Consider the following 19,173-nt stretch of genomic DNA (forward strand, 5'->3'; position numbering starts at 1 on the left):
CCGTACCGTCTTAGCAGGGGCGACTGTGTCCACACAAAAGTTGAGGTAGTCTGTAAGACAGTGTGTCGCCCCCTCTATGTCCTCACCATGTGGGCTCAGGAGCACATCCCATAAAATTCTTAAAATTCATAAAATTCTTTTATTTACTTTTAAAGCTCTCCATGGCCTAGCTCCATCTTATCTCTCTGAGCTGCTACAGCCTTATACACCCACCCGCTCTCTCAGGTCAGCTGATCAGCTGCTCCTGAAGATACCCAGGACTGGGCGTAAACTTAGAGGAGATCGTGCTTTTGCTGTAGCAGCTCCCAAACTGTGGAACGAGCTTCCTTTAGAGATTAGACAGGCCAGTTCTTTATCTGTTTTTAAGTCACTCTTGAAAACCCACCTCTTTACCCTGGCCTTTGACACCACGTGAGATGTTGGTTTTTTATTTTAGTTGTTTTTAGGTGATTCGATGCTGTTTTATCTTGTTTTTGTTTTAACATAGGGCTGTTTTAATTTTATGTTTTATGTGTTTTATTTATTTATTTTGCTGTTTTCTGTTATTCTATTCTATTTGTTGACGTAGTCCTCTCCAAAGTTGATCATCTGCTTCAGAGCAGCCAGTATCAGTGTGTCGATGTCATCATCTGTTTGGATCTCAGAGTGGTAGTTCTTGACAGGAAAGATGCAGTCCAGTGGAATACCTGATGTCGCACTCACTATCTCCATCTAAATTTCAACAGTTTAACCTTTGTTAGCATTTATTTTACTTAAAATTTACTTGAATTAAACTTATACTTATAAATACTGAAAATTTAAAACGTTTTAAAAAATTTACCGCTAGAAAAGTACCTGTTCCTTCAACCAGGTGCTCTTATACACATTTCTTATATGTTTTTTTAACTTCTGGACAGGCTTCATCAATTTTGGTGAGAATTGCCATTTGGGGAATTCCTGTCAATACACAGAATATCAGAGCTGAAGTGATGTTTGTCAGCTTATTTAATTCATTTTGGGTTTATCCTATAACCACGCTTGGCTCTTACCCATGTCCCTGGCTGCAAGTCTGACAGTCCTCATCTTTTTTATTATATCATCACTCATGAGTTTTATTTTGTTGGCATCGATCACAGACACTAAAACATGAACTTTGTCATTTAGAGTGGGCTCCTTGTTGTACTTATGATCATGTTCGGATAATGAAGATTCAGGACTGACCTGGAAAACAATCAAATCAGTTAAACAAGTATATAAAAATGTTTCACATGTATATACATGCACAGTGTAATTTCTCCCAAGGGTAACGAGGGATTGCCCCCTCCTGGTTTACATGTCCATGCCTCTGCCAGACTTTGATCCCCGTTGGAACAAATGTATCTCCTCCTCTGATTTTTAAATCTAACTTTTAAATACACCGTATGTGTTATTTAAAGGCATAATTAAATCGTGTCATTGTATACACCATCAAATAGTGTCTGCAAAAATACCTTAAACTTCATGATACCGTGTAACCATCCTTCACGTGCCCATTCATGGCTAGTATGATGTCTTCCAGCATAACTCCTGTGTCCTTCTCAAGGCCCATGATGTCAGTGAAGGCAAAAGGATAAAAAGTTCCTGGTCCTCCTTTGTGGATTTTGAAAGTTTCATACTGTAAAACAGAAGGTTTTAACGATTCTGATAACAGGGTCACCTAATCACTGAAGACTACAAAGCTGGTTTCTGGTTTAGTATAAGGCTGATATCTGTGAGAACAACTATGGAGAAAAGTAAAGTGAAACTAAACTTCAGACAAAGATTCAAGAAGCAAAAAATAAAAAACCCCATCTGTCACGCAAGAGCAGACCACATCCTAAGACCTCTAAGTGCTAATCTTTACTGTGCTGTAGTGGAAAAACAAGTGAGCTTGGTTCTACGTGCAGCTTTATAGCTGTTTAGTTTCAGTCCACTAGTTTTGTTACAAATTGCATGACTTTTGTTTAACAAATTGCACAAAATGCATGATCTTGACTAAACCATACTAGAATTAAAACATACTGTTTTAGTGAAGTTCTTTCCAGAAATTCCATCTGCCAAAGCATTTGTGGCCATTCTGCCTTGTAAAAGAGCATCAACTGAGTTGATGAAGCTGGACTTGCCGGCACCAACGGGTCCATGAAGAAGAATTCTGAGGTGCTGGAGCTCAGAGTTATGAGGCTGGTAATTATTTATGCTCTGGAGATCATTGGTTTTGCCACTGTTCAAAGAAGAATATTTATGAAGTTAAAGTCAAGAAAGTGAAACTGATAGTGGTGCAGATACAGTGGTGAGACTATGCTATGAACACCAATGAGAATGGGAAATTCAGCTGACAGCAACCGATTTTTGCAAGTAATTAATTTACAACATTTACGTGGCAACAAAAGCCCATTCAGGATCAAACACTCACTTCCACTGTATTTTCCTCCATTCTTCACTTAAAGCTGAAAAATTGCACAGAATTGACAAAGAAAACAGAAAATATTTTTTAAGAAAGCATTTCTTAAAAATATGTAATTCTTTCTGATCTGTTTGACTTTATTGTGTTATGTTTTATCTTACTCGTTGGAGTGTTTACAGGTCGAGACTTTTGTCCTCCCATTGCTAAAAAAAAAAGAAGCACAATAGTCCATCCATACATATGCATTAAAACATTTAGAACATAACACTCTTTGCCCAAAATTTATTAGAACAATGAAAGTACCAATGCTTTCATTGCTATATTAATCAAACTGGGGAAATGCAATTCACTAATGTATTTTTATTGATTAAAAAATTAAATAACAGGAAAATGTGTTTTTGAAAAAATATATTAAATTTATTATGTTTGTAATACAGTTTTAGCATGCTAAAAATATTCCCATAGTGCCACAATGATCATCCATCCTTGATTGCATTTATGAATGCAGAAGAATGCACACTTTAGTTTTACTTTTAGTTGAAGCATTTTGTTGATAAAATAAAAAATAATCCTTACCTTGAAAACTTGTACCTAATTAACGTTTTCCTGTTGTATGTGTCTGTCGAACTAAAAAGGAACGACAACTTTTGAGACCATGAAGTGGAACTAATGACTGCCACCGTGTTGCAAGCTACAAATATGGGAAATACGTTCACATACTTTCATTTTTACAAGTCTTGTTTTGTCTTCTGACTGGCGAGCACAGCACCGTCTACACTGTACATGATTTTCTTTCAGAATAAGCCAATCATCTCCTCCTGTGGAGATATTTTAAACAAAGATTCTTAGTTAATTTTAAGACCCATAACATGTATAGATGTAAATGTATCTGTAATTAGAACACACCAAATATGCTGAAAGTCTTTTTTTATGCTGAGATGGGCCTCCCATAGCTCCACCTGTAATACATCCACAGCGCACTTGGGGGTAGAAACCCAACAGCTAAAGTTTGTGCGGCTTGAATCATGAAACACGACAATGATCCCAAGTTCAACAAGAAATTTACAATGAGCCAATGAAGCAATGGCCATGCATCATACTGATGTCATTGAAGATTTATTTTAATCTTTCCCTCCTTCAGACACAAAAACTAAACAAAAATAAAATGTAAAACTTTAAAACAGAAATCTCTCAGTCCTTTCAAAGCCTCTCATGCTCATTCCATTACTTTTTTTCATGGCTTACCTTGGTGTGGTTTAAAAAGTGCTTCAGAAAGATAAGGAAATCTGTTTCTTGCACCCATTCTGATTTATTTCCACTATCAATACTTCCTACTGGTCCATCTCTGACCCAGTGGTCTGCATAATGTATGCGTGGGAACACAAACAGTGGAGGAATTGTGTTGCCAATGGCATTAACCGCATATCCAAAGGTGACCAGGGAACATCTCTCTGCTGATGTCATTGCCCCAACTTGTTTAATATAAGTTAAATTAATAGTGTGGTAAGTTGTAACATCTGCATTATTGTTACAACTAACCCAGACTGTTGCTGTTACAACTATAGCCATGAACTAGCTAACATTACAGCCAACGGCTAAAACATTAGCACTAAAGACCTACACAGAATATATCCCCATAGACATACAATAACATAATTTAATTTGATGAGTTTAACTGCAAAGCAGATAATGCTATTAGAAGATGAAATAAAGTAAAAATAAAAAATAAAAAAAACTTCTTAAATTGTCTGTGTTTGACAAAATGTGCTGATTTTTCACATGTGATAGAAGAACTGAATTGGGCATGTACAGGATGAATCACATCATTTGAAACTTAGCCCTGATTGGAGAAATTGGAAGTGTTACAACTGACCCACGTTACAACTATCCCCAGTCTCCCCTACTCCACCTCCAAATAAATGTCAGAAGGAGTCCGAACCGCAAAAGAAGCACGTATTCTCGGAAAAGTGGTTGAAGGAGGTGAACTGGCTTCAAACAAATGATGAAAGCACAGAGATGTAGTGAAAATCCCACTCTAGCGGACAAAAACAGTGCCTGTTATACAGTATGTACGCAAACGCGCGTTGCAGGTGTGCGTCTTTTATTTTGACAGCGCACTGACCTGCATGTCAGTAATTCAATAAGTAATGTGAACAAGAAAACTATGCTTCTTTAAAGTCACATGACTTACTTGAAAAAAAAATAGATGAATATGAAAGTGAAAGCAGTAAGGAAACTAACAGAATAGCCTCACGTGTCAGCATTGCAGTCATTGTGTCCAGAACCACATCGGCGAAGGTAAGACCTTTTCAATTATACTGCTTTGACTCAAATTCAGTTACAATACCAACAAGAAAGACAATTAGTTCACTGTGTAGTTAGTCACAATCACAGCCTTGCTTATTCTGCTCTCAGAGTGTGTGTGTGTGTGTGTGTTAAAAAGTAACTCTGATAAAACGTGTGAGTTCCCCTAACTTCTCCAGGAGCATATCTACTTTCCACTATGCACACACACCTTCCGTTCTATTGTTTTCATACTGGATTTCGACATAGGGATGTTTACCTCTGTGTAGCGTCCTTTCCTCTTTTAACAGCTGCTGGACTTTTATAGAGGAGAGGTTTGATGCACCAAATGCTTTCGGTTGGTGAAAGGTCTGAACTGCATGTAGTTGAGCACCGAGACTTGACTGGAAAAGAGAAAATAGAAAGTAGAATAGAAAATAGTTTAACATTGTCTTGCAAGATCTTCACTGATAAAACGCCAGATGGCCTTCTCGTCTTTAGTTTACATTTCAAATCATTTGAACACATAGAAGTTTTCAACTTTGACTAAGCAAATCTAAATTGAGAAGACGGTGATTATTCTGGATTATATTCACATATAGCTTCTTATTTACATGATAGAGCTTTAATCTGCTTGGATAGCATGTCAAGCTGTATGCACAGAAGGTGATTTCTGACAGTGTTCCTGAGGCCCTGCAGTGATTTCAATGACAGAATCATGCCTGTTTTTAATGCAGTGCAGCCTGATCCTGAACACCCAATGTTGCTGAAATTGTTCCATAATTTGCATAATGTTTGTAGATTGATGAATTTCTGCCCATATTTATTTCTAACAAACTCTGCCTAAGATGCTCTTTTTATACCCAATCATGTCACTGAGCTGTTGTAAATTAACCTATTTAGCTGTAAAGTGTTCCTCTGGCTGCTTCTTGTTAGCACCATTTATTTTTCCAGCATTTTGTTGCTCACCTCCAAAGTTTTTTTGTAGCATGTTGCTGTCATCATATTCACAATTAACTATTAAATTAATATTTTATTAATATTTTTATTATAACTTATATTTATAGTAATTACTAATATTTTTCATGAAATAGTAAAATATCTTAGTTTAAATACCTGTTATATTTTCTGTTTTACTGTCAATAAAATATTTGTTTATGAGACTCAATTGAAGGATTCTGAATCTTGGAATGGACTCAAACGCATATAGTGAGGATGAAGGGACCATGAAAGACTCTGAATTGCAAATCATATCTAGTTTCATCTTTTTTTTATTTCAGTTTGCTGACCTTTTCATATAATTGTCTTGTTTTACAGATATGGGCGGAGGTAAGTCCTGGCCTGTTACATGTCGCACTAGTCTCAGAGCAAAATGCATGATCGTTCCATTGATCCAGAGTTTAAAAAAAATTAAAAACATTTATGATTGGGTTTTTTATTTTATTTTTACAACAAACACTGAAAACTGTGAAATCCTTATATGTGAAACATTTTTAAAGAACTTTTATTCTTCAACCTAACCAAGTAATTAAGGTGAACATAAAAAAAAACAGTAACAATATTAGCAATAGATGCTTCACCTAGTGTCACTCAAATTTTATTAAATGATAATGATGTTAACACTTGATAAATTTTCAAATTTTGCATTGTGACACTATTTGTTTATGTTCCTGTCTTCCCATTATGTTAACATATGTGATTTTCCTCTTCAGTATTTAGTCAGTCATGGAGGCCTTTGCCAAAGTGAGTATGATAAACATATATTATTGTTTTGGCTTCGTTCTGCTCCTTAACACAGAATTTAGATTTTTTGTTTTGGTAGCTGACTGTTGTGTGTGATAGAAGAGCATCGCTGTTATGCTAACAGTGCAAGCCATATCTTATTTCAATGTTTTGTTTTGTTTTAATTAACAAGAATAAACAAAAAATTCTTGATTTTGTGAAATTTCAAAAATATCAAAATAATGAAACCATTCTTCTCAAACCCCTTCTTAGCGGGCCAGCTAGTGAACAAGAATGTAGTATATATAACTCTGTTGAGACTACAGTGGTGTGAAAATGTGTTTGTCCTCTTCCTTTTGTATTCGTTTTTCTTTTTTCACAATTAAATGTTTCAGATTATCAAATAAATGTAAATATTAGACAAAGATAATATATGGAAAAACACACTACATTTTCTAAACAAAGGCGTTACTGATTGAGGGGGGGGATCCAAACCTACATGCCCCAGATCACTGACATAATATTTGGTGTTGTTTATCCTGCTCATGATAGCTCAGTTTTTGTTGGTAAAACACAAAACTGGTATAGCCTAAAAGAAGGTTTTGGCTAAAGTTCAAGAAATATTATTTATGCTAAATTTTTAGAAAAATTAAAGTGATACCTTTTTATTTCTAAAAACAAAAACAAATTATTTGTAAAGTTTCAGTGTCTGTTTGGTTGATTGTTTGCAGGAATAACCAGGATACGCTGGATTTTCTGAAATCGTACAGTCCTCGAAATCATGAAGCTACCCATCTCAGAATTCTGCTTATTGGACCAACTGGTGAGGGGAAATCTACCTTCATCAACTCTGTTGACAGCGTTTTACAAGGCAGAGTTGCTAGTCGAGCTCCAACAGATCACCACGTTACAGCAGATTCATTCACCAAAAAGGTATGTATGTTTCCATCTATCTATCTATCTATCTATCTATCTATCTATCTATCATTTTTTTACTGTCAAATAATGACTGTAGCTGCTTTAAACAAAGACTTATGAACTCCATCTTCTGTTTTCAGTACAAAACATATAAATTCTCCAAAACCAATGAAGGTCATTACTCATTTGTTATTAATGACATCATGGGCATGGAAAGGAACAAAGGCGTTCATGTGGAAGACATTAAGCTTGCCCTACGAGGACATGTGAAAGATGGTTACGAGGTAGAATCTTTTGACCTTTGGCTTTGCTTCATATGTCTAGTTTTTTGGTTTTGTTTATTTGTGTTCTTATATGGGTTCATACGATTTGCAAATCACTAGATTTGCATTTACATTTTAGTGTTACAATGTTTTCATTTCAAATGTATGGGATATAGTAGGGGAATATATGTTTACAAATTATTATTTTATATGCCTGCAAGATAAAAGTTAATATCTTAAAAATAAGCTGTGTGAGTACAGAGTTGAGTAATGGTGTGTAGTCTTGGTTTAGATCTTGTGACAAGTTCTGTTTATGATGTGCTACCTTTCTTTTGAGTCATAATAATTTTAGCAGTGATATTCTCAGTCTCAGCATGAGCCTGCTATTCTTCTTTCAAGCATCACTCCCTCCATGTCCTCAGGCATTTATCACAGGCTGATAATTTCTGGACTTCAGCAGCCTTTAAGTCCTTATTGCATAGTCAGTTCATTCTTTTCTGACTTTGAAGACCCTTGATTCTGACTTCTACCGTCTTTCATCCTATCTCATCTTCTCCAGAGTCAAAACTTCGTAAGACTTACTCTTTTCAGGGCTCTGTTTAGTTTGTGCCTTCTGAATATAATCATAATTAATCACAATTATTACTTAAACTCTTGTTTATTTAATAAACAAGAGATATTACAGTTTTTCTCTATTGGTTTGGCTCATTTCTTGAAACAGAAATTACATTCTCAAAACTCTAAGATCATTTGGCAAAACACTCTTACAATTTAGCACAACACTATAGCTCACCTGCAAAAGTTCATATCTCTTCCAAAACTGTTCACTCGGGCTTCAATCTAAATCCCTTTCTCATTTAAACAGTCAGTGTCTCCAAAATGGCAAAGATCCTTCTCAATAGCTTTGGCTCATTTCTCGACACAGATCGGACATTCTCATCATTCTTGCTGCTTTTGTCAAAATAAACCTGGATGGTTGATCACAACAACATGGTCCACCTGCAAAAGCTCATATCTCCCCTAAAACAGTTCAGTCATGTGTCAAAACTACATTTCTTTCTAATCTGAATAGTCAGTGCCCCCAAAATGCATCGTCCCTTTGGCATTATGTGAGCACTGCCATACAAAATGTTTCGATGTTTTGTCACTATGGCAGAGGACCAACAATATACAACAGAAAAGAGTAGCCTCCAAGGTTTGACATCACAGATTGCACTCACACTACCAAGGAAATTATAACCATTTGTTATTCACACGCAAAGAAAGTTTTATACATATGTAAAAAGAAAATGTACATTACAGTAGTAAATTGTATGAACAAAAAATCAAAAAACAAGGACTTATTCAGTGGTCGCTGTACTCATTCTCCCGCTCTTGTTCACTGTCTTCACCCTCCTGATTATTTACATGCTGTTGTCCGTCTGGCCACAGATTCTCGTCCACATCACAGTGGATACTTTCTCTTGCGATGCAACGAGGGAAGAAACGGCGTGCATGCCGCCACCATCCCCTGCATTGATCTGCTGTAATGTCGTCACATGCTGCGTCCATAGCATGGAGCAGGGATGGCTGATCCTGAGCATGATGCTCATACACTCTCCACCTCCAAGCAGAGAAAAACTCCTCTATCGGATTGAGGAAAGGAGAGTAAGGTGGTAGGAACCCCATGACCATCCTTGGATGCGTTGCAAACCAGCCCCTTATGAGTGGGCTATGGTGGAAATTGACATTGTCCCACACAATTACATGAATGGGTAGGTGAGGCCCTATGAGACCTCTCTCATTTTCAGGGATAAAATCGGTATAAAGGCGATCCAAGAAGATGAGGAGCTTGTGTGTGTTGTATGGGCCAAGACTGGGGATGTGAGTGGCCACACCATTCTCTTTTTTTTTTTTTTTTTTTTGCCTGTCCCGTTTGGCTCTTTTGCCATCAGAATTGTTGTCTAAAGGCAAAGAAAGATGCCCAACGGATTTACTTTACCAAACTGACCATCCCAGCCTTGCCGTAATGGTCCATTTGATTCACCTTTTATTGTTTATTTTATTTTCACTTACTGAATACGGGACAGACTTGACTGGGGAAAAGAAGGGGAGAAAGAAAGAGGGAAAGAGAAACAGCTGAGAAGAGGGATGGGGGAGAAGGGCAAAAGACAAAAACCAACAGAACGGGCAGAGAAAAAAAATGCATATATCAATCACCTGGATCACCTGCTGAGAAAGAAAAAAGAAAACAAGCAGAAGAAAACAAGAGTAATAGAATAAACAACATCACAATGATATATGGGAATATGACAGTAAATACTAAATGTTAAACATTATTGTGCAGCACATAAGATCAACAGAACACAGTGTGCTTTGAGGTAGGAGCCAAAAAGGGTGTAGTTTGTGGGTGTGATCACCCGTGTGTACACCTGTGAGCATGGACACGCTTGTTTTTTGTTTTTTAAAAGGTTCCTTCATGTAATAATCTGCTAGAGGGTGTGGGGGGGGCCACAGCCCCGTCCTCCAGGGCATGAAGCAGGTATGGAGGAGATCAAAACTCCAGACATCCAGAGGCCCCCAGAACACAAGAGACCAAGGAAGACCAACAGAGGGGCAGCTGCGCCACTGTCCCAGAAAGAGCTGAGGAGAGTCCCAGATGAGGGCTCACCCAGCAGCCGCGGAGCAGAAGCCAGGGGGAGTTGCAGTGACGCGCCCGTGAGCTCCGCCGGCAGCCAGCCGCGCCTGAGTGACCGAGCCCCAGGCCGAGAGGCCGGGGGCACCCCACCTCCGAAGTGGCCCGAGCGAGCCCCAGGCTCCAGGCCCCGATAAGCGGCCGCCAAGGAGAGAGCCGGTGTGTACCTGGACGCCCACCCCCGGACACAAAGAACCACCAACGCACCGATGTCTGAGGGGGTCCGCCACTGGCAGGGGAAGTGGTGGTAGGGGGAGATAGGCCTCCATACCTTGGAGGGCCTGAGATGTCCCCAGAGAGGTGGCGCCTGACACCCAACCTGACATATAGACACAGACATACAGGCACACACAGATACAAACATCCATTCCCAACCTCATGCTCTCATATGCACTTACTCCACACTCAACCAACGTGGAGACAGACATAAAGAGACGTTGTACACACGATCACACTCCCCAAGCGTACTCTACGAACCGGGTCTAGGTACCCTTGCCCCTGGAGGGGGGAACTGCACCCAGACCCAGGTGGTGTTACCCTTTTCCCTACGGTGGGGGGAGGCAGACCGCCCCGACTCTGCAGCAGCAGGAAGGCCCCACACTCCAGACCGCAGTCGGACGGCCAACTCCTCCTCCTAGCCCCCCCGCTCCAGCAGGTCGCAGAGAACGGGGGTGAGAGAAGACTCCAAACCTCCCTCCACCCGCTCATTGTAGTGTTGATGCATGTGTGTTCTAAGGTGCATTTAAAACCCAGGAGGGCATGGAGCTACCTGCCAGAGAGCAGCAGGTAAGCGCATGGTCCCTCCTGCTAGCCCTCAATGTCTACGTGTATTTAAAATTGAGAGGTGGGCAACGATGCCAGGGGTGGGGTGTACACCCTGATGGAACTTTGGACTCCGTGTATCGTGCCCACCCCCAAGATCCTATATGTATGTGTAATGAGAGTGTGAGTAATGTGAATGTCTAAGTTGTGGGATAAAATTGAGGCAGAGGCAGCCAGAAGGGGACAGGGGGGGGGGGGGGGGGGGGGGTAGCCTCCTCTGCACCCTGGTGACATACCCCTACTCCAAGGTCCTGCATGTGTGGGTGGTTGTGGTGGAGCGGGAAGAGGGAGGCAGCTGGAGATGGGGAGGGAAGGAAGGGAGGGGCAAGTGACCCTTCCCTGGGGCCAGCTCCCCCGCTGACCCCAGTAGGCACCCCCATACTCCGCGACCCGCCAGGGAAAGGGGGCCCAGGCCCATCCAGACTGGGGCCCAGTGCAGCAGCGCCTCCCGGCCCCACAGAGCCCGGGACAGTCCTCCCAACCCCACCACAGAGAAAACTGCACCCACCCCACCATCCACTCATCTTCCAGACTACATAAGACAATAAACACCCAGGCTGAGATCTTCCTCCACCTCTCCTGTATCTCCCCCTCCTGCAGAGGGAGCTCCTGAGGAGAGGAAAGCTCCTGCAAGATGTGACAATCTCCCCCACCAGTTGAAGAGCCCCCCAGGTGGCTCGATGCACCGGCGGCACCCCGCTCCAGGGCTGGGCCCCCATGCACCCACCCGCCCACAACCCCGGCAACACACCAACCAGGACCCAAGCCCCCGAGGCCCGGTCCGGGTCCCAGCCCAGAGACGGAGCGCCCCCAGAACCTCACGCCCATCCCGGACCCACCCAGGGGCAGCCAGGCTACCAGGTCTTTAACCCACGTCCGTCAGCACAGACCCTCCCCTAGCCCCGCTGCACGCAGCCGCGAGGAAACAGTCACCTGAGAGCCAACAGAGCCCCTAACCGGACATGACCGCTACCCCGGGTTGAGCCCCCCAAGGAAGATGCCTCCGGGGAACCCCCCGACGCCCTAAGTCTGTCCCTACCCCCACACCAATCACAACAGTGAAGGCGGGACCAAACTATGACCCCCCACCCCCATTAGGTGATGGAGCTGATCAAAGGAGCCCAGAGCAATTGATCTGATGTGGTGGCAGAGGCTGTATCAAGACTAATGTAATCTAATAGATAATTTCTATATTGGTTAGAATTAAGATTATTTTTATTTTTCCAGTTCATGAGGACTGTTTTCTTGGCTATGCATAGGGCAGTGAAAACCATATGGGTGATATTCTTTTCTGAAGTGACATTATCTAAGCTGCCCAACAAACACACTAAGGGGGAAGCTGGAATGTTACATTTCAGACACTTTGATAAGTCTTCACATATCTCGCGCCAAAACTTCTGAACTGGTGGACAGAACCAAAGAGCGTGGATATAATTGTCCGGTGAATTGGTTTGGCAGTGTGAGCCACACCATTCTCAGAAATGGCAGCACATATATTGCCCCACAGATATTGCCCCCTCACTGACCTGGGACATCCACTGTGGCCCGGTGGCCAATAATATTACGGCCACGTCTTCGGCCCTTGGCCAGGTTGAAGCCAGCTTCATCCACGAACACCAGGATGTGAGGGGTCTCATGTCCTTCCAATGCCATTATTCTCTAAAGTAGAGTAAAGAACATAAAATCAGCCATACAGAAGAGTCATATACTACAGTTAGACAATTACATGTTCTCCCCCACAGGTTCAATATACTACAGGCCACTACTCCAGTGGTTCTAAACTAGTGATAGGCCTACGAAGTACTGCAGGGGTATTTGATAGAAAGGGGAGTGGGAAATACTGATGACTTACTGAGATGTTACAGTAAAACCTACAGTAGTAGATAGATTTGATTGGGAGACAATAAAATAAGGATTATGATGAGAATTGTATCATACAGTAAACTGCAGTTTTCTGTTGAAATTGTTGAAGTCAGATGAAGCAAATACTGATTCTGAAATCAGGTAAAGGAGATATTGAAACCAAATAAGTGAACTACTGCTTACTGTGATTACAGGTAAGGTTATAATGAGAGACAACCAGTAACTGTCTTACATTTATAGACTGGTAGCGCAGCTCCTTCACTCTGTCAGAGTTCCTCTCAAATGGTACCCTGTAGATTTGTTTCATTGTCGTCTGATGCTTCTTCAAAACCCGGTCTATTGTGGAGATGCTTATTGTGTTTATATTCTGGAATATATGATTGTCCTGAAGGATGGCATCACGGATCTGTCTCAATATGATGGCATTATTTGCGGCCTCTTCCCCCTATTCCTCCACCACGCATTCTCAGTCCTCCTCTTCTTCTTCTTCCTCCTCTTCCTTGAGGAAGAACTTCCCCTTGTCCGTTTGCTTAGCCTTGTCTATCCATGTTCAGAGATCGGACTGGCTCTGGTCAAGCTCTATATATCTGTGTTTGCCAGCACACAATCATGGAACACACCTGTGTGTGATACTACCCCTTCGTTAGTCTAGTTTCACCTGACTGTCAATGACTGTCATCAATTTATCAAATATTCAAAGAAATTCATATATGGTATTCATGGTATTATGTTCTTGACCAATTTTGACAATTGAACAGACAGTTGTGCATGCGAGTACTTATACAATGAAATCATGCTGATGTTTTAGAGAGAATGATCATTAGACTGAGAATCAACTAATCAGTTTAGATCTACAAGATCTATTCATTTGGAAAATGTGCTAAATGTGGGCTAACTGTATAACTGTAGGCTACTTGTACTTATTCATTTGCAAAGATGCGCTGAGACAATTGAGACATGTACTTAGGCATTTGCCACTTGATAAAATGAATGAGAAATGCCATTCTGTTGTGAACATTTGCCAAGAGGTTTGGAGGTTTGTCCATGTTATTTTGAGAATGTAATTTCTGTTTCAAGAAATGAGCCAAACCAATGGAGAAAAACTAACTGAGATGAGTTTCAGTAAGAAGAGGTGTAATCTTCTTTACACCTCTTCTTACTCCATTGTTTTCTAGTTTGATCCTGAAAACAAGCTGGAAGAGGGAGATCTAGGATACAACGCTGCTCCTGAACTGAGTGACAGAGTTCATGTTGTGGTCACTGTTGTTCCTGCTGCCGTAGTGTCTTTACTAACTCCGGACATGATCGCAAAGCTGAGAGATATCAGACTGGCAGCCACTGCGTTGGGTAAGGTAGCAGTTGCAAAGGTTTCTGTAATACATTATTTGGACTAATTATATATATTGTTACGAGTTCAAAATTGGGGATGGAGACAAGAGAAAAACCACAATAACAACACTGGTCCGGCCGGGTTAAGTCAAACGATGATTTTACAGTTTTTCTCAGTCGCTTTGGTGCGTTTCTCAGAACACCATTAACATTTGCACAGCAGTTAGTGCATTTCCCAAAACAATTAGTGCAAACTGCAAAACCTAGTGGATAGCCTGCAAAAGCACGTCACATGCACAGAATTGATTATCCATACCTCAAAAGCAAGTATCCATGTCAATGAAACTGTCAGTGCCATCAAAATGAAAAGTCTTGACACCATCTTTATGAACAAGATAGTCAAATGGCATTGTCATGTTTCCACTATGACAGTTTATAATTTCAGTGTTTCCCATTGCAAAAACAATTGGTGACACCTGAAAATGCTGACGACAGCACTATGGCCTACCTGTACAGCCATCTGAAATGTGCAGTAAAGTCACTGTAGATGTTATGGGAGTCTTGGGAGTAACTGAGACACTGAATACGTACGTTTCACATTTCCATTGTGTAGAAGTGTTTGTAATCCTACAGAATTGTGCAAAAAAAAAAAATGCTACAGTCACTTGTGCACTGTAGAATACATGTAAACATAAAATCACCCATTTGGTAGAGCTGTGCACTAATGTGAACAATAAACAGCACATGTAACAGTACAGTAAATCATTCTGGCACATCCAGACGTTCCTGTCTGTCTGGCCACATATTTTCATCTACATCACAACAGATGTTATCCCTCGCAATGCAGCGAGGAAAGTATCTCCTGGAGTGGCGAATCCATCCTCTGCAGGACCCTGCTGTGATGTCGTCACATGCTGCATCCATGGCTGCTAGCAGGGCCATTTGCTCATGTGGATTTCATTTTTCTTGAGTACTCTGTCAATTGTTGAAATTGGAACAGATTCAATATTGCCAAATACCGTGTAATTCTCTATGACAGCGCTTTGTATGTCTCTCAGCTTTATTGCATTGTTTGCAATGACCATTGCACAAATGGCTTCTTCTTGCTGTGGGGTAAAAAGGGGCCCTCTTCCGCCTCCGCGAGGTTGTCTTACAATCCTATGTGGTGCAGAGTAAACTTTTTGTGAAATTGCAAATACAGTACAGTAACATGTGATGTGTCTGAGATGGCACAGTACAGTACAGTGTATTACTGTTTGCATACCTGTTTTCCCTACGGAATGTTTGAATGATTTACTGACAGTAGTTCTTCCAATATTGGGTTGCACCCTTCAACCAGCCTCCTCCATGGTGAGGCCGTGATTGACAACATGGTCCACAATTGTAGCCCTTATTTCATTAGGAATCCGCCTATATCTGCCTCTTCTCCCTCTTCCCCTTCCCCTTCCTCCCCGCATCCTCACCCCTCTTCCACGGTGCTGACCTTCCATTTTGTGTCACAGAAGTGTAGAAATGGTACACACTAGCTCCTGCGCAGTTTATATATGCTTGCCAATTGGGGATTCACAGGATTCATCCATAATTGACAGTGAACAAGTTGTTTGTCATTGGTTACAACTAAACTTTCACACGCCTCCTCATGAGTGACAGCTGTAATTCACCCGAGATCAATTGTTCAATTTCGGAGACATTTCCAGGAACAATGATACAGAAAGGTATAGGATTTGCTTGACAGATGGCCAATATTTGGCATGTGATAACTAGTTCAACAATTTTGTGTGTGATGACTCAAGCAATGGATGTATGACTAATAGTTTTATTGGGAACGACTATTCAGCATCCATAGGTATGATTACTTTTGACTGACATGACATAAGCAAATGGAAATGTCAGAAAGCAGCAGGGAAATGTATGGAAGCAACTGATTCATGTCCAAAATCATTTGCAGTTTGTTCAGAGAGAGGAGAAATTGCTACTATGATGTGCACAAATGACTGAGTGTTGTGGAGGTTGAACTAATAGTTATGAGAATTTCAATTCTGATCTGAGAAACGCACCAAAGCGACTGAGAAAAACTGTAATAGTCACACACGTGGGAGATGGACACTGTATGCAGACAGCCTCAGATCTCAAAATGATGGATCATTGATCAAACTCTTATAGCCTCTGGTGCCCCCACCTTATCATAAAAGCCTAAACATTCACATGCTTGTCTCTCACACGGCGCCTAAGCTACGACCTTGGCTCCCCGTTTATCTGCTCCTGCTGAGATGGGGCAGAAAACTCCAGCATGTTCCGTTCTCTTCTAATCAGACAAATAAGGCGATGACTTTCTGCAAACAGTATTTCTTATAACATCATAAAACAATATCATTCATCCACAATAAATCAGCAGTCTAATGTAATGCAAATCAGTTTAACTAATGCAATAGTTATCATCTTCTTCTAATTCAGGAGAATGATGCCAACTAAGACTACATAATAATTCACAATCTTTAATTAGGGGTCTAACATGGCATAAAATAATATTATAATTTAACAATATATATATATGTATATATATGTATATATATGTATATATATATATATATATATATATATATATATATATATATATATATATATATATATATATATATATATATATATACATATATAGCACAAGTCACCATCAAGTGTGGGATCTACCAAGGAGATGCTCTGTCCCCACTGCTGTTCTGCATAGGCCTGAACCCCCTCAGTGAGATCATTAACAAGACTGGCTACGGATACCGACTACAGAACGGAGCAGTTGTCAGCCACCTCCTGTACATGGATGACATCAAGCTGTATGCCAAGAGTGAACGAGACATCGATTCACTGATCCACACTACCAGGCTATACAGCAATGACATTGGAATGTCGTTCGGACTGGAAAAGTGTAGTCGGATGGTAACAAAGAGAGGGAAGGTAGTCAGAACTGAGGGGATTGAACTACCAGAAGGCAACATTGCAGACGTAGAGGACAGTTACAAGTACCTGGGGATCCCGCAGGCGAATGGGAACCATGAAGAGGCCGCTAGAAAGGCTGCAACCACCAAGGACTTCCAGATACAGACGGACAAAATGGTGGTGGCTAACCAACCGGACATAGTGGTGGTAGACAAACAGAAGAAGACGGCCGTAGTGATCGATGTAGCGGTTCCGAATGACAGCAATATCAGGAAGAAGGAACACGAGAAGCTGGAGAAATACCAAGGGCTCAGAGAAGAGCTCGAGAGGATGTGGAGGGTGAAGGTAACGGTGGTCCCCGTGGTAATCGGAGCACTAGGTGCTGGGTGTTTATATATATATATATATATATATATATATATATATATATATATATATATATATATATATATATATATATATATATATATATATAAATAAATTTATGGGATATGCAGCAAAAAAGAGGGAGAAAAACAAATGTTTATAAAGTGATTACGTTTTTGCATTAACAGAAATTCCCCAGCTGGCTATTCTCACTAAAGTTGATGACGCCTGTCCCAAGGCAAAAAAGAATGTGAACAACATCTACAAGAGTGACCACCTGAAGGAACAGGTAAATTTTATCAATTTTGAATGCACTTTTTCAGTTATATTTTCTAAATTTAGCACTGAAATCTTTTTACAGTTACTGAATCACTGAAATCTTTTCAACACTCAGGTCTACAAATTTAGCCAGCTTCTGGGCCTCCCAGTGAACAGCATCTTTCTTGTGAAGAACTACAGTTCAGAAATCAATACAAATGATGCCACTGATGCTCACATCCTGTGTGCACTGAAACAGATGATTGTCTTTGGAGAAGACTATCTCAGCCACTTGAATGACTGAGACATGAGAAAATGAAACATTTCATTTAAACATCAGACTGAATATTTATTCAGTCGCACGTTTTATACCTAGACTGTCTGTTAATTTTCACAGTCAGCTTTCTTTCCTGGCTTCAAATAGGCTAAAGTTCATTAATATGTAGCAACTCTTTTCCTATCTCACTGACTTAATGCACAAACTTTTAATAATACATTAGTCTACAGTGCCTTTCCTCTCATACACATCACACCACTGCTTTTATGCAAAAACTGTATTGTTTTCAGTCTGTATTGTGTGTTTGACCTCGTCATGTTTTTCCCATAGCACAAGTCACCAGTGTCTTCTGCTTGATTTTACTTCCTCCCCAGTGTGATTGTCTCAATTGTTTTTATCTGTGTCTGTTTTGCCACTACGGTTTCCACTTCTTTTGTATTTTTTTTACTAACTTAAAAACTCAGATTAAAAAAAAAAAGAAAAGTTTTCAAATTGTGTGAATAGAGTCATTGTGTTTCAGGACTAGGCTTTACTCCAGGACATTGTGGGTGTGACCTTTAGTCCAGATCTTTCCCAGAAATATTTTCCAGTTCCTCCTAGGCGATCTCACACTGCTCCCTGCTGGGTGTGCCAGGAAAAACCTTTAACCATTTGATCAGATAGCTCCATGTCAGCTGCATCCTTTCAACATGAACGGGGAGCATGGCCACTAGCTCTACTAGCTCCCTGATACCAATTTTTCAAACATGTTAGATAATGGATTTGCATCTATATTAGTTTCATACATTAGTTACAATAGAGTCATCTCCAACAGTCATTCACTGTATTAGAAAGAATGAAAGAAAGAAATAACTATATGGATGACATTTTCACTCTTGGGCCAGCACGGTGGCATGGTGGTTAACACTGTTGCCACACAGCAAGAAGGTCCACCATCTGGTTGGTGCCTTTCAGTAGGGTTTGAGGTTGGACTTCCTTTATTTTACTCATCTATTAGATCATCCTAGCTTCTGAAGTAAAAATACTTGTTAAGTATTTTTGTCTGAGTTTGTTATTTATAGAGAAA

The 19,173-nt window shown here is 40.6% G+C and overlaps 1 protein-coding gene and 1 pseudogene across 1 annotated transcript; one reads left to right on the forward strand and one right to left on the reverse strand.

The window, feature by feature from the left end:
• Window positions 1-552: 552 nt before the first annotated feature.
• On the reverse strand, window positions 553-2,602 carry LOC146671463 (interferon-induced protein 44-like; annotated as a pseudogene).
• A 3,401-nt stretch (window positions 2,603-6,003) lies between these two features.
• On the forward strand, window positions 6,004-18,564 carry LOC146671464 (interferon-induced protein 44-like). The gene is made up of 7 exons (XM_085405345.1): window positions 6,004-6,013; window positions 6,397-6,427; window positions 7,138-7,339; window positions 7,465-7,608; window positions 14,122-14,293; window positions 17,761-17,861; window positions 17,967-18,564. Exons 1-7 carry the CDS (start codon window positions 6,004-6,006, stop codon window positions 18,132-18,134), a joined length of 828 nt encoding a protein of 275 aa, XP_085261471.1. The 3' UTR covers window positions 18,135-18,564.
• The last annotated feature ends 609 nt before the right edge of the window (window positions 18,565-19,173 follow it).

The sequence above is a fragment of the Rhamphochromis longiceps genome, linkage group LG4 (assembly GCF_057381845.1).
Source record: "Rhamphochromis longiceps isolate RC_006_pf linkage group LG4, R_longiceps_female_GT1.1, whole genome shotgun sequence".
Taxonomy (NCBI): Eukaryota; Metazoa; Chordata; class Actinopteri; order Cichliformes; family Cichlidae; genus Rhamphochromis; species Rhamphochromis longiceps.